At 43.8% G+C, this 15,801-nt stretch overlaps 1 protein-coding gene across 2 annotated transcripts in view; it reads left to right on the top strand.

Moving 5' to 3' along the window:
- The window catches only part of ALDH1L1 (aldehyde dehydrogenase 1 family member L1), a 109,334-nt gene extending 93,883 nt beyond the window's left edge, over positions 1–15,451 (top strand). Inside the window, exons 20-23 of one of the 2 annotated variants that reach the window (XM_045849630.1) lie at positions 579–744; positions 11,802–11,907; positions 13,112–13,311; positions 15,141–15,451. In XM_045849630.1, the coding sequence (XP_045705586.1) occupies positions 579–744; positions 11,802–11,907; positions 13,112–13,311; positions 15,141–15,196 (528 nt within the window). In that variant the 3' untranslated portion in view covers positions 15,197–15,451. The remainder of the gene's footprint in view (positions 1–578; positions 745–11,801; positions 11,908–13,111; positions 13,312–15,140) is intronic. The other variant, XM_045849631.1, reaches the window with a different exon arrangement.
- Positions 15,452–15,801: the final 350 nt, after the last annotated feature.

Consider the following 15,801-nt stretch of genomic DNA (forward strand, 5'->3'; position numbering starts at 1 on the left):
TCTCACAATCCCAGATCCAGAATAATATCTGGTACACCCCTTGAGGCTTCCTGGAAAAGGGGGCCTTCCAGTTAGGTTCTGAAGCAGGCATAGGTAGACTCAGAACCCAGGTATCTCCATTCCACTCAGTATTTGTCTCACCTTGTTACCAGGGAATTACAGCAGGACTGGTATTTCCCCATCCCATATCATGGAATCCTGGAACAATACTTCCTTCAGCTTCTTAGTTTGTAAAGCTGGGTGCAGGACCAATGTAGAGACACACCCTTTGCTGCACACCCTCATAAGCACTCCTGCCTTTATTTTCTATTCACCTATATTCCTGCACAACTATGTTTCCCAGTCATTCTGACACTAGGCTTGGGTTTCTTTGCACATAGCATACATTTGAGTTTCAGCCTGGAAGGCAGGTTGGGAACAAGAATATGGAATGCCCTAAGTGTCAGAAACCAGTGTGTGGACTTTCTTAAGGGACCAGGTTGGTCACTGAAAATGCAAATATGGAGGGGAGTTAGGTAATAAGCAAAGTCAGAAACTTCAGCACCTGAGTGAAACCTGACTAGAAGGACTTTCTGCAGGTAGAAGAGGTGCGGAAGATGAAGATTGGCAATCCTCTTGACCGGGACACCAACCATGGGCCACAGAATAACCAAGCCCACCTGCAGAAGCTGATAGAGTATTGCCAGCGTGGTATTAAGGAAGGAGCCACACTGGTCTGTGGTGGAAAACAAGTCCCTCGGCCAGGTCAGTCAGAACACTCCTGGCCCACTTGGGCAAACTGAAGCAGCAGGTAGCATGGCTTGTGGTTTTCTGCCCCACACTAACTACAGGTGTCTGAAGGCCACGTACATGCACAGCCAGGTTCCCCGGTCTCAGGCCCTATCCAGGATCTTGGATGCAGTGACATTGGCTATTTAGACACCTGGCCATTTAGACCAACTGTGGGACTGGCAAGGTAAAGGCACCAGAGTTGGAAGCATAGTCAGTGCTAGTTTAATCTGTATTGTAGTGGACTCTGACTTGCAGCTTACATCACTGCATCCTAGTTATTTTTTCTTCCCATGGGGTTCCAAAGCCCTGCATTTCATGGTTTTCCTATATTTGGCCACTACTTCCTGTTAGTTGCTCTTTGCTGGAAGCTCTTTCTCCACCTGTTCCTTAAATGTAGATATATCCCCAGGTCTGTCCTGAGTTGGAAGCACTTCTCATGTTAGACATTTTCCCTAGAAGATCTCAGTCTCTGCAATTGCTCAGACCTTCCCAAATATCTGTCTCCAGGCTCCTCCTCACTCAGAACTCTTGAACATCTCCACTTGCATGTCCCCCAGGCCCTTCAAACTCTAAGGGTACCAAATATATCACATCATGGTAGTGTCTCCAGACCCAACTGGACCCTGAACACACACAGCTGCATCTGCAGAATCTTCCATTTGATCAAGTCAGCGGAGTCAGAGGATCTGGAGCCACAGATATAGACTATTTGAGCTGCTTCCCCATTAGACTGCCTGCTGCAATTGGACAGGAGCCATGTGTCTCCTCTACATTATTAGGTCCCTTGTGTTATCACTGAGCCTACACCAAGGCTGGGTTAATTTGATAGAATGAAGGAGAGATGGAGAGAATGAATTCTTTTTTTTTCTTTTGATATGTTTTAACTGTTGTTGAAAACAAAAAGTTACTTTTAGGTAAATGCCATATAATACCAAATTAATTCTAAAGCCAGTAAATTTTGTTTCTATAAATATAATTTTAAAATCATCACATAGCTTTGAAAAGTTACAAGAAATATTGCCTGGATCTAGTTTTTGTTTTTAAATTAGTTTATTGTTGTTTAATTATAGTTGTCTGCATTTATCTACCACCATTCCCCCCCAACTCCAGCCAAACCCATCTTCCTCCCTTGCTTCCACCCTGCCTTGGTTTTGTCCATGTGTCCTTTATAGTTGTTCCTGAAAACCCTTCCCCCCCATTATCCCCTCCCTGCTTTTAAAAGTGTATATTATTGATTATGCTGTTGCTTGTCCCAATATTTTTTCCTTTCCTCCTGTCTACCTGTTACCCCCCTCCCCTCTAGCAATGCCCCCCTTAGTTCATACCCATGGGTATGCATGTAAGTTCTTTGGCTTCTCCACTTGCTGTGCTATTATTCTTAACACCCCCGTCTATTTTGTTCTTACCAGTTATGCTTCTTGATTCCTGCACCATTTCCTCCTTTCTCCCCCTTTCTCCCTCTTTCCCCTCCCAGCTGATAACCTCCAAGTGATCCCCAGACCTATGATTCTGTTCCTGTTCTAGTTGTTTGCTTAGTTTGTTTTTGTTTTAATTTTTTACATCAGTCATTAATAGTTGTGAATTCATTGTCATTTTAATGTCCATAGATTTGATTTTCTTCATTTTCTTAATAAGTCCCTTAAATATTTCATGTAATAATGGCTTGGTAATGATGAATTCCTTTAGCTTTACTTTGTCTGGGAAGCACTTTATCTGCCCTTCCACTCTAAATGGTAGCTTTGCTGGATAGAGTATTGGTTGTAGATCCTTGCTTTTCGTCACTTTGAATACTTCTTGCTTGCAAAGTTTCTTTTGAGAAATCAGCCAACATTCTTATGGGAACTCCTTTGTAGGTAACTGTCTCCTTTTCTCTTGCTACTTGTAAGTTTCTCTCTTTATCTTTAACTCTTGATGTTTTAATTATGATGTGTCTTGGTGTGGTACTCTTTGGGTCCAACCTGATTGGGACTCTCTGTGCTTTCTGGACTTGCATGTCTATTTTCTTCACCAAATTAGGGAAGTTTTCTTTCATTATTTTTTCAAATAGATTTCCAATTTCTTGCTCTTTCTCTTCCCCTTCTGTCACCCCATTCATGCAAATGTTGGAATGCTTGAAGTTGGCCCAGAGGCTGCTTATACTGCCCTCATTGTTTTTGCATCTTTTTGCATCTTGTTCTGATTGGTGGTTTTTTTCATCCTTACATTTCAAATCATTGATCTGATTCTTGGCTTCATCCAACTCTACTGTTGTTTCCCTGTAATTTTTTCTTTATCTCAATCAGTGTATCCTTCATTTCTGACTGGATGTTTTTTATGCTGCTGATGTCCTCATTAAGTCCCTTGAACATACTTATAACCTCTGTTTTGAACTCTGCATCTAATAGATTGCTTATATCCATTTCATTTAGTGCTTTTTCTGGAGTTTTGATGTTTTCTTTCATTTGGGCCATATTTCTTTGTCTCCTGATTTGGCAGCCTCCCTGTGTTTGTTTCTATGTATTAGCTAGAGCTACTTTGACTCCATATCTTGGTAGTATGCCCTAGTGTAGTAGCTATCCTGTAGGGTCCAGTGGCACAACCTCCCCTATCATCCAAGCTGGGTATTCGAAGTACATTCTTCATGTGAGCTGAGTGTACCCTTCTCTTGTAGTTGAGCCTTGGTTTCAGTTGGCAGATCAATGGGAGAGTTTCACCCAGGCCAGTCAGCTACAAGGGTTAACTGTTACCCTCTTACCACCATCCTCTGCCCTCCATGGAGGATCAGCTGTACAGGGGCAGGGTGGTGGTGCTGCATAGTGGTCTGTAACTGTCCACTGGGTGCACTGGCCCTGGGGTGTCCCAGGTGGTGCAGACCAAGGTCAGTCCCCAACTGTCTTGCCCAGGGCTGCCTTTCCTGAGTTATAAAGCAACCTGAGATGGCTGCTACTTGTGCTGGGCTTGGAGATTCCCAGGTAAAGCCAAGCTAGGAAATTAATCTGCATGCTGCTAGTGGCCAGACTGGAGCTCACTGAGGCCAGCTGTTGCTTGTTTGATAGGATTTAGGAAGTTGTGAAGCATGAGCCAAGATAAGCAGCTTGGGTGGGCCCATAAATTGGGTAGGGTGGAGTCTCTAGGGATCTCCAAGGTGGGTCAAACAATGTTGGCCAGGTTGATATAGTCTCGAATATGGCACCAGCCTGCCAGGACTGTGGCTTTGCAGGGGAGGGCTCAGAAAAGGCCTCTGCTTGCCTTGATGACAGACACTTCAGCCTCTCCCAGTATGCCACTTGTGCCCTTCAAGCTGCTACCCTGGTGCTGGAACTCTGAGGAAGTGAATGTGAGTAGGTGAGTCCACATGTGGGTTCTTTAAGAGGAACTGCTTAAAGAGGGGCTCCAGATGTTTCTTCCACCAACTCAATCCCCACTAGTTTTTGCAGCCAGAAGTTGTGGGGAATTATCTTCCTGGCACTGGAACTCTGGGTTGGGGGGCATGGTATAGATCTGGGACTACTTGCTTCCAAGGTATCCCTCCTGAATTTTTATTTACCACATGTGGGTGAGAGACCAGCCCATTCAGCATTTGCGCCCCTCTTACCAATCTGGATGGATATGGTTTCTTTAATTCCATAGTTGTCAGACTACCATTTCACTCTATTTCCGATGGTTCTGAGTGAGGGTTGTTTTATATTTTAGTTGTAATTTTGATTTGGTTGTGAGAAGAGGTGAGCCATGTCTGCCTACACCACCATCTGGACCAGTAGCCAAGAAAGAATGAATGCTTGAGTCCTCTCTCTTATTGACCCCTTACTTTTAAGTAATTTAGTTAAATATTCTTTTTTTCTTTTTCTTTCATTTCATTTTATTTCACTCAATTGTTGTTCAAGTACAGTTTTCTGTCTTTTACTCCCACTCCAGCCCACCCTCCTAGCCCTCCCCACCTCCCTCCCATTTCCAAGCACCCAACCCCATAGTTTTTGTCCATGTGTCCTTTATACTTGTTCCTGTAAACCCTTCCCCTTTTCCCCTGAAAATCCCTCTCCTCTCCTTTCTGGTCACTGTCAGCCTGTTCTCTATTTCAGTGTCTTTGGTTATATTTTGCTTGTTTGTTTGTTTTCTTGATTAGGTTCCTGTTAAAGGTGAGATCATATGGTGTTTGTCTTTTACCACCTAGCTTAATCTGCTTAGCATAATGCTTTTCAGTTGCATCCATGCTGCTGCAAAGGGTAGGAGCTCCTTTTTTTCTGCTGAATAGAATTCCATTGTGGAAATGCACCATAGTTTTTTGATCCATTTATTTACTGATGGGCACCTAGGTTGCTTCCGACACTTGGCCATTGTAAATTGTGCTGCTATTAACATTGGGGTGCATAGGTTCTTTTGGATTTAAGGGTTCTTAGGATATAATCCTACCAGTGAAATTGCTGAGTCAAAAGGCAGATCCATTTTTAGTTTTCTGAAGAAATTCCATACTGTTTTCCATAGTGGTTGTACCAGTCTGCAATCCTACCAACAGTGCACTAGGGTTTCCTTTTCTCCACAACCTCTCCAACACTTGTTGTTTGTTGCTTTGTTTATGATGGCCATTCTGCCTGGTGTGAAGTGGTATCTCACTGTGGTTTTAATTTGCATCTCTCTGATAGCTATAGCTACTGAACATCTTTTCATGTGTCTCTGGATCTTCTGTGTGTCCTCCTTGGAGAAGTGTCTGTTCAAGTCCTTTGCCCATATTTTTTAATTGGGTTGCTTGTCTTCTTAGAGTGGGGATATGTAAGTTCTTTATATATTTTGGAGATAAAACCCTTGTCTGAGGTATCATTGGCAAATATGTTTTCCCATGTGGTTGGTTCTTTTTTTTTTAAATACTGTTTTCTTTAGCTGTGCAGAAGGTTTTTATTTTGATGAGATCCCATTTGTTCTTTCCTTTATGTCCCTTGCTCTCGGGGACATATCAGTAAAAATGTTGCTGCATAAAATACCTGAGATTTTACTGCCTATGTTCTCCTGTAGGACTTTAATGGTGTCACAGCTTATATTTAAGTCTTTTATCCACCTTGAAATTATTTTTGTGTATGGTGTAAGTTGGTGCTCGAGTTTCTTTTTTTTACACGTGGCTGTCCAGTTCTTCCAACACCATTTGTTGAGGAAGCTATTTTTACTCCATTTTATGTTGCTTCCCCCTTTGTTGAATATTAATTGACCATAGATACTTGGGTTTATTTCTAGACTCTCTGTTCTGTTCCATTGGTCCATGTGCCTGTTTTTATGCCAGCACCAGGCTGTTTTGATTACAGTGGCCTTGTAATAGAGTTTGGTGTGAGGTATTTTGATCCCTCCTACTTTTCTCTTCTTTCTCAAAATTGCAGCAGCTATTTGGGGTCCTTTATGGTTCCATATAAATTTTTGAAGTGTTTGTTCTATGTCTGTGAAATAATCCATTGGTACTGTAATAGGTATTGCATTGAATCTATAAATTGCTTTGGGTAGTATGGGCATTTTGATGATGTTAATTCTTCAAATCCATGAACATGGTATATGTTTCCATTTGTTTGAGTCTTCCTTGATTTCTTTCTTCAGTGTTCTGTAGTTTTCTGCATATAGGTTTTTTAGTCCTTGTTTAGGTTTATTCCTAGGTATTTTATTTTTCTTTTTGCTATATCCAAATGGGATTTTTTTTCTTGATTTCTGCTTCTACTGTTTCATTGTTGATATACAAAAATGCTTTTGACTTCTGGATATTGACTTTGTGTCCCACTGTTTTGCCAAATTCATTTATTAGGCCAAGCAGTTTTTTGGTGGAGTGTATAGGATTTTCAATGTACACTATCATGTCATCTGCAAATAATGACAGTTTTGTTTTTCTCCTTTCTGATTTGGATGTCTTTTATTTCCTTTTCTTGTCTGATTGCTGTGGTTAAAACTTCCAATACTATGTTGAATAGAAGTAGTGAAAGTGGACAACCTTGTCTTGTTCCTGACCTTAGTGGAAAAGATTTTACTTTTTGTCCATTAAGTATGATGTTGGCTGTAGGTTTCTTGTATATGGTCTTTATTATGTTGAGGTATGCTCCCTCTGTTCCCACTTGGCTGAGTGTTTCTATCATAAATGGGTGCTGTACCTTATCAAATGCTTTTTCCACATCTATTGATATGATCATGTGATTTTTGTCTTTGCTTTTGTTTATGTGATGTATTAAATTTACTGATTTGTGAATATTGTACCATCCTTGTATCCCTGAGATGAATCCCACTTGGTCATGGTGTATGATCTTTTTCATGTATTGTTGGATGCAGTTTGCCAATATTTTGTTGAGGATTTTAGTGCCTGTGTTCATCAGTGATATTGGCCTGAAGTTTTCTTTCTTTGTTGTTTCTTTGTTTTGGGATTAGGATGATGCTGGCTTCATAAAAAGAGTTTTGGAGAATTCCATCATTTTGGATTTTTTTTAATAGTCTGTGAAGGATAGGGGTTAGCTCTGATAGCTCTTCCTTAAATGCTTTGTAAAATTCTCCTGTGAAACCATCTGGCCCAGGGCTTTTGTGTGTTGGGAGCTTTTTGATTACTGCTTCAATTTCATCTGCTGTTATTGGTCTGTTCAGGTTTTCAACTTCTTCTTCATTGAGTTTTGGAAGATTCTGTTTTTCTAGAAATTTGTCCATTTCAACTAGTTTTTCAAATTTCTTGGCACACATTCTTTGTAGTAATTTCTTACAATTCTTTTTATTTCTGTGGTATCTGTTGTAATCTCTCCTTTTTCATTTCTGATTGTGTTTATTTGGGCCCTCTCTCTTTTTGTCTTGATGAGTCTGCTTAAAGGCTTGTCAATTTTGTTTATCTTTTCAAAGAACCAAGTCATGGATTCATTGATCCTTAGAATTGTGCTTTTAGTCTCTATGTCATTTAATTCTGCTCTGATCTTGGTTATTTCTCTCCTTCTACTTTGTCTGGGCTGTCTTTGTTTTTCTTCCCCAAGTTCTTGTAGGTGTAGGGTTAGGTTGTTTGTTTGAAATGTTTTTATCTTTTTCAGGTAGGCCCATATTGCTATGAACTTCCCTCTCAGGACTGCCTAAGCTGTGACCCATAGTTTTGGGTTGTTGTGAGTTCATTTTCGTTTGTTTCCAGAAACTTTTTGATTTCTTCCCTAACTTCATTCTTGACTCATTCATTATTTAATAGCATGCTATTCAATTGCCATGATTTTGAGTGTTTTGGGTTTTTTCCCTTGGGGTTCATTTCTAGTTTCAGTCCCTTGTGGTAGGAGAAAATGCTTGGTATGGTTTCAATTTTCTTGAATTTGTTGAGGCTTGTTTTGTGTCCTATCATGTGGTCTATCTTTGAAAATGTTCCATATGCATTTTTGAAGAATGTGTATTTAGCTTCTTTGGGATAAAGAGCTCTCTGTATATATCAGTGAAGTCCATTTCATCTGGGGTATTATTCAATGCTACAATATCTTTGTTGATATTTTGTTTGGAAGATCTGTCCATTTTTGACAGTGGGGTGTTAAAATCCCCTACTATAATTGTGTTGCTGTCAATATCTTTCTTGGAGTCCTCTAAGATTTTCTTTATGTATTTGGGTGCTCCTATGTTGGGTGGATATATATTTACAATGTTTATGTCTTCTTGGTTGATTCTTCCCTTGAGTATTATGAAGTGACCTTCTGGGTCTGTGTTTATGGCCCTTTTTTTGAAGTCTATTTTGTCTGATATAAATATTGCTACCTCAGCTTTTTTTTTCCTGTCTGTTTGCTTGGAAAATCTGTTTCCAGCCCTTCACTTTCAGTCTGTGTAGGTCTTTTGTCCTGAGGTGAGTCTCTTGTAGACAGTATATGTGTGGGTCATGTTTTCTTGTCCATTCAGTTATTCTATGGCTTTTGATTGGAGCCTTTAATCCATTTACATTTAAGGTTATTATTGATAGATACTTACTCATTACCATTTTGGTACCTGTGTTTTTCTCTCTCTCCCTCTCTCTCCAGCTCGCTCGCGCTTGCTCTCTCTCCCTCTCTCTCTGCCTCTCTCTTCTTTCTCTCTCTTTTCCTTCCTTTCCTTAAAGCAGTCCCTTTAGCATCTCTTGCAGAGCTGATTTGGTGGAGTTGTATTTTTTTAGACTTCTTTTTATCTGGGAAGCTCCTTATCTGGCCTTCTATCTTGATTGAGAGCCTTGCTGGGTAAGGTAGCCTTGGTTGCAGACCTCTGGTTCTCATTAGTTGGAGTATTTCTTGCCATTCTCTTGTGGCTTGGAGCATTTCTATTGAGAAGTCAGCTGCTAACCTTATTGGGGCTCCCTTGTGTGTTACTTCCTGTCTCTCCCTTGCTGCTTTTAAGATTCTCTTTTTCTTAGTATTTTGCCATTTTAATTATGATATGTCTTGAAGTGACCCTCTTTGGGTTCCTCTTGATTGGGACTCTCTGTGTTTCCTGCATTTGTGTGACTTTTTCTCTCATCAAATTAGGGAAGTTTTCCATCATTACTTTTTCAAATAGCTTGTCTATCTCTTGCTCTTTTTCTTCTCCTTCTGGTATCCCTATTATACAGATATTATTATGTTTCATATTGTCTTGCATTTTTCTTAATCCCTCTTCATTCTTTTTGAGCCTCTTTTCCTTTTCTTGCCCCTTCTGGGTGTATTCTACTTTGTGCTCAAGCTTGCTGATCCGATCTTCTGCTTCATGAATCCTGCTTTTCATTCCTTTTACTGTGTTCTTCAGTTCAGAAATTGTATTCTTCATTTCCTCTTGGCCCTTGTTGATAGTTTCTGTTTCCTTTTTCATGTTGATATAGTTTGCAGTGAGCTTATTGTAGCTTCCCTGTAGTTTCTGGTAGCTCATTGTGAGCTCATTGAGCTTCCTGACAATCATTGCTTTGAACTCAATATCTGATAGTTGAGTTGCCTCTATTTCATTTAGCATTCTTTCTGAGGCTTCCTCCTTTCCTTTCATTTTGGGGATTGTTTCTTTGTCTTCCCATTGTTTGTGAGACTCTTCTCTTTAGCCTCAGCTTTTTAAATTGATCTGTTCTGGCTCTCTGGGTTTATGGTGTGAACTTCTGTGATAGAATACCTGTGAGATTTGGTGGTGCAGTTTCCTTGATCTCCCGAGCTCACAGGTCCTGGGCTGTCATTTAAGTTGGCTGTGTGTTTGTCTTTGGGTTCCGATTGTTGTTGGGTCTTTCTTTGGTAGGCCCTTCCCAACAGCTGTTAACTGAGGGTCACTCTGTCCACCACCTCTTGTATTTTGTTGTGCTGGTGAGGGAAGGTTGTGTTGAAGCTGGTTCTTCCATGTGTACAAGGTTTGAGGATTCTGTCTTGTTCTTGCTCAGTTGTTTGTTCTGGGTAATTTCTCTACTATTTAGTTGTATTTCCAGATACATCCTGGTTTGAGGTTACTGTGGCCTCCACTCCTTCTTTCACCTTCTTCTGTTATCTGTTAGTGGTTCCTTTGTTGGTGGGTTTCCTCTTCCAGCAGGTATCCTGGTGTTCAGTTTCCACCTACTCATCTGGTTTTTCAATGTCTACTACAATTTTTCGGTCCTATTTTCGTATATGCTGGGGTACTGTTGGCTGTTTGCTCTGCTCCTCTGTAGATTGGCTAGGTTTTCTCTCATGTGTAGGGGGAAGTGGAATCTGTTTTCTCCTACCTCACCACCATTTTCCTCCTTCCAAACTCTGTACTCTGGGTGTAATGGATGTGGAACGAGGTTCAGGACAGGGTGTAGGCTGAGTAACCCCAAAACTCCTACCTAATTAAATAATCTTACATCTAGATATCTTTCTTGCTTTTTTTTGTATCCTTGCCACCATCAGAGTTAGTCTGTGCATCTCCTCTTGCCTGGATCATTGCTGTGGCTTCCTGCGGGATCCCTTAAACCGTGCTAACAATTATCTATGCAGCTGCCACAGGTCAGGTCATGCCTCCACCATTATTGAAACACTTCCACAGTGACCCATTCTCCTGCAGTAGGAAACTCAAATTTCTCAAATGCCTACCTGTTCTTATGATCTATGTCTAATTGCTTGCCTTTGACCCATGTGCTGGCCATAGTTACCTCTCCCTCTGAACATGTCTTGCAGTTTCTTGTTCTCTATGCATTTTCTGCTCCTGTGCTTAGTAAACACCTTCCCATTCTCTCCACCTGGTGAACTCATTATCCAGCTTAATGACAACCAGGCCCAGGCCTCACTGTGTAACAAGCATTCCCAGGTACCTTATACCTTGACAGATTTTTATGATCACCATACTGCCACCGTTTACCTACCTCTTTCCCACCCCCACATTACTGGGAATTCCATGAGGCCAGAGCTCAGGGGTTGGTATGAGAGAGAGACATGAAGGCACAGTTGAAAGAGCAGTTTGGGGGTAGAGCACCCAGCCACTGTGCACAGTGGGGAACCTTCAGCACCACCACAACCACCACCACCTAACCTGAAGGGCAAGAGGAGAGAGCAGAATTCCTGGGACCTAAGTAGGTATTGGATCCATGTTGACAGAAGAGCAGAAGGCTGTATCTTCGCCAAGTGCACTTACCCCTGCATCTGGGGAGTAAGTACCCACATTGTGGTGCCAGGAAGAAAAAGGGTGGTCAGCCCTGGGAGGTCTTGTCCATCAGGACCAGTGTCCAAAGCCTCTCCCCAACCCTGGCCATTTCACAGGGACTAATGGAGAACCACATGGGAAGCTGCACTAGCCAAAGCATCAGATATATTTTCATATTAAATGTCACTACAAAAACCCAAGTCTTAGTCATAGTCTTGAGCTTTGGTGCTGGCCTTGGACAGACTTGGATCCAAATGTCAGCTCTATCATAGACCAACTCTAAGCCTCATTTTCCTCAGCAGCATTTAGTTGAAAGGGTTGTGAGACATGAACTCACATGTCTCGGGCAGGGAAGTCACCCACAGAATGTGGCATCCACCATACAGATACCACAAATAGCATTGCTGGAGTGGAATGTGCATGCAGTGGCTGGTGGGAACTAGCCTGGATGGGGAGAGGCTAGACGACTAGAGGAGGGCCTTCCCCCATGTTATGAGCCTCTGTTTCCCCCACAGGTTTCTTTTTTGAGCCAACTGTTTTCATAGACGTGGAGGACCACATGTTCATAGCCAAAGAAGAGTCCTTTGGACCTGTCATGATCATCTCTCGGTTTGCCAGTGGGTAGGGAATCTGCTTATGTCTCTGAAGAGCCCATTTTTTTCCCATGAATTACAGAGTTCTTCACATGTGGGGGGCAGGAGAATCCAGACAGGTTGGAGGCTGTGGATGCAGCCTGGCTGCCTGCTGAGTCCTTGTCAACCACTAAAGTGAGGAGAGCCCCAGGGGACTGGTAGGGCTTTGGCTTCCAATGTGAACATTCTCTGAGCCTTTGAATGTCTCATGGTGTGTTGAGTTGTGTCCTAATTAGCTACTGCTTTGTAATAAACCACCCCAAAACTCAGTGACTTGGAATAGCAATAGCTATTTATTTCATTTATGAATCTGCAATTTGGTTAGGATTCAATAGGGCTGACCACCTCTACTCTGTGCCATGTCTGGGCCTCAGCAACAATACCTGGAGTGGTTTTCCTTGAATGGGCTCTGGGCCTCCCTGCAGGTTTCCCTTCTCCAGTGGCAGCCTCAGAGCCTCTGTTCTATACCTGATTCCCACACAAGTCAGGGTGGGGAGCTTCAAGGCCCCTCAAGATCTATTGATCAACCTCAGAAATCCCAGAACCTAATTTTTACCATGCACTATTAGCCCAGCAAGTCAGTAAGGCCAGCCTGAGTTTAAAGGGAGAGGGATTAGACTCTGTGGCCATATTTGAACTACCATAAGTTCTTTTATTATTATTTTCCAGAACAGAGCCTTTGAATAGGTTATAAAATGGCACCTTCTCCTAATACGCTATACTTCAAACTGTCCAAAAATGATCAATTATCATCACATTCTGATTGTATTAGAATAAGATGCTTTTCTGCCATCTATCAATGAAATATTGTGCTAAGTCTTCAAGGGACACCTCGGCATGGCTCCCTGGGGAATACCCAATACACGTGTACTTCCATGTGTGATGGGGACCCCACCTACCTCCTTTAGGCCTCAGTCCCACTGTCTGTAAAGTGATGAGCTTATCTTTGATGACCTGAAGGGTTCTTGTGGCCAACTGTGTGTATTTCTCCTGTCTTTAATTGTCTTTTCTTCTCTGTTGCCCTGTCTCCTCCAGTCTTGCTATAGGCCTGGCACGTTTTTACTCAGAAGGTCCTGAGTGGTGGGGAGCTTGGAGCAGGGTGGACTCCCATTTGGGGGAAAGGATGCAGGTCTCTGTGAATCCCATATTCCCCAACATTCCTTCACCAAATTCTTCCTGGATTTTCCCTGCAGTGACGTGGACACTGTGCTGTCCCGGGCCAATGCCACAGAATTTGGCCTGGCCTCTGGTGTCTTCACCAGGGACATCAGCAAAGCTCTATACGTCAGTGAGAAGCTGGAGGCGGGCACCGTGTTTATCAACACATACAACAAGACTGATGTGGCTGCTCCCTTCGGAGGGTTCAAGCAATCTGGATTTGGCAAAGACCTGGGTAACCTAATCCTAAACATCTACTAGAGGCCAATTGGTGCCAGGCCCTGTCCCAGGGGCCAGGGGTATAAAAATGAAAAGATAGTTGTTGGTGTTCACTTCTTACTGAGAAGGGACAAGTTGTAAGTAAGGCAGCCAACAAGATCCTTCTAGAAAGTGAGGAGTGCTAGAAAGCAGAAAAGACAAAGTTATCTGGGCAATGAGACTGGGAGGGTGACTTCAGCCAGGGACCATGGAAGGCCTTCTGAAGATAGAACACCTGCCCTGAGGTCGCAGTGGTGGGAGGAGCCAGCCATAAAGACCAGAGGATGTGTGTTCCCGGAAGAGGGGATGGCAGGTCCTGAGGGAACCAGCTTTGGTCTCCGAGCTGCAGAGAGAGGCTAGTATGGGTGTGGGGTGGGTGGGACAGGAAGAAAGCAGACCCAAAAGGCAGGCAGAGGCCAGATCGAGGGGCCCAGGGGCCACAGTCAGGCCTCAGGCTTCATCCTCAGGGAGAGGGGAAGTCATGGGTCCAAGAGTTCCCACTGGGGCAGTGTGAGTCCCTAGTGTTGAGATAGCGCCACCTAGGTGGCAACCCAAATGCAAGCCTGGCCTGACCTGTCTCCCAGGAAAGTGAAGTTCTGCTCCAGTACTCACTCCTCTTTCCCTGGGCTGCTGTGTGACTTAGGGTGAGTCCCACTCCCCCCATCCTGCCACTCCAGAAACTAGCAGCTGGGGAATAGCTCCAGTTGGGAATCAGCTCTGATGCCAAGCTTGACAGGGAGCAAAAGACATGAGAGAGCAGCACACTGTCTCTTAGAACCCTCCATCCCTTCAGGCCTCCCCTTCCCAGGTCAGGATTCTCAGGGAGGTTCAGGCTGAGGGTGAAACCAAAAGATGGTCACTATTTTATTTCTCCTTCCCTCTATCTTTGAAACTCTGAGGAAAGCTCCAAAGGCTCTTGTGAAAGCAGCCCAACAATACCCCCCAAATCCTAACTCTACAAATACTGCATGTAGAAGTAGGGCAAACATGCATATACATGCATGTACACATACATGCTGGCCATTTCTGCCCTTTGTGTCCTTGCCTCACTTGGGCTACCTTTCTGGTGTCCTCCGTGGAAATCCAAGAGGGCCTTCATCATCATCCAGAGAGGCCACAGCTACCCAAGATAATCTCTGGCACTTATGGGTCTGCCTCCTGAGTTTCCCCAGATCCTCCTCTTGCCATGCCCACAAACCAGGCCTTACAAATATCCCACCTGGGATGGGCCAGAGACCTCAATGGGCCTCAGCTGGTGGTGAGAACAGGGTGGGTAGTAGCATCAGGGAAGCATGGTTCCTGGAGCCAGAATTGGCAGATAGGGGAGTTGCTAGGCAGCCACAGGCCCCTCATGTTGGTTATGGGACTGAAACATACCAGTCACATAGCACAAGGAAGTTCCAAGGATCCCAGGGACCCTTGAAGCACCCCTTTTCCCAGTCACAATTTGATCTGGAATTAGCTGGCAGGAAGCAGTGGGGAGAAGCAGGAACATCTGGGTAATAAGAAGGCACCAATAGAGTCTCTCAGCTGCTCAGGAACTGATAAGGCTGCCCTCTCTTAAGTGGAGGTGGTTGGAGCTGGGAAAGTTTCTGGAACAGTGGTTCCAACAGATTGGTTCTGTATTCCAATGCCTTTTGGAATCCTGGTACCCCATCTCAGTGTGACCCCCTGGGTGTCAGTTTCTCACCTGTGACTGGGGCTGAGTCAGAGTTGACCCCACTCACTTGCTGCAGGGGTCCATAAGGTAATATGAGTGCAGAAGCTGCTGTGATGATGATTCCAATGTCATGTTCTGTCTTGCAGGAGAGGCGGCCTTGAATGAATACCTGCGGGTCAAGACAGTTACTTTTGAGTACTGAAGAAAGGTCTTGTGAAAAGAAAGCCTCCGTGTCACCTTCCACAACCTGATCTGCCTCCCCTGGCAACCTGGTTGTCCTTCTCACCCCTGCCTGGGTACACAGCTCCTCCACTTAAAGTGGCCAGTGGTAACCTCCTGCCTCCAATCCCTGTTCCTAGCCCTGCCCAGGACCCTAGCCCCCCAACCCTGATCAGAGTGACATTTGTCTTGGTGAGAACATGGGCCCATGGTCAATAAAGTTTCTGACCAGCAGTAATCATCACCCCATGTGTCTTTCCTGCCCATCTGGGTGTGCCCTGGGTGGCCCTGTAAGTCCTGACACACAAGCGAGGTTTTGGGGCCCTGGAGAGCTAGTTGCCCTGGGGAGAGAGATGCAAAAGTGAGAAATGGATGTGTGTCAGCTCCAGCCTCAGAAAGTGGGTGCTGAAAAGGAGTTAAGAGTTCAAGAGGTTTGTGGGGGTAAGCTCCCTCCCACCCCCCTCCACTGACAGACACCAAGGGGAGGAAGCAGGAAGGGCTGGAGAAGCTCAGACTGTGATGCAACCCAGCTCCATCAGCAAATGTGGTCTGTTGTTGAGGCCTCTCCAGGGCAAAAAAAAGGCCTCA

The sequence above is a fragment of the Phyllostomus hastatus genome, unplaced genomic scaffold, assembly GCF_019186645.2.
Source record: "Phyllostomus hastatus isolate PE091 unplaced genomic scaffold, TTU_PhHast_1.1 phas_contig_80, whole genome shotgun sequence".
NCBI lineage: Eukaryota > Metazoa > Chordata > Mammalia > Chiroptera > Phyllostomidae > Phyllostomus > Phyllostomus hastatus.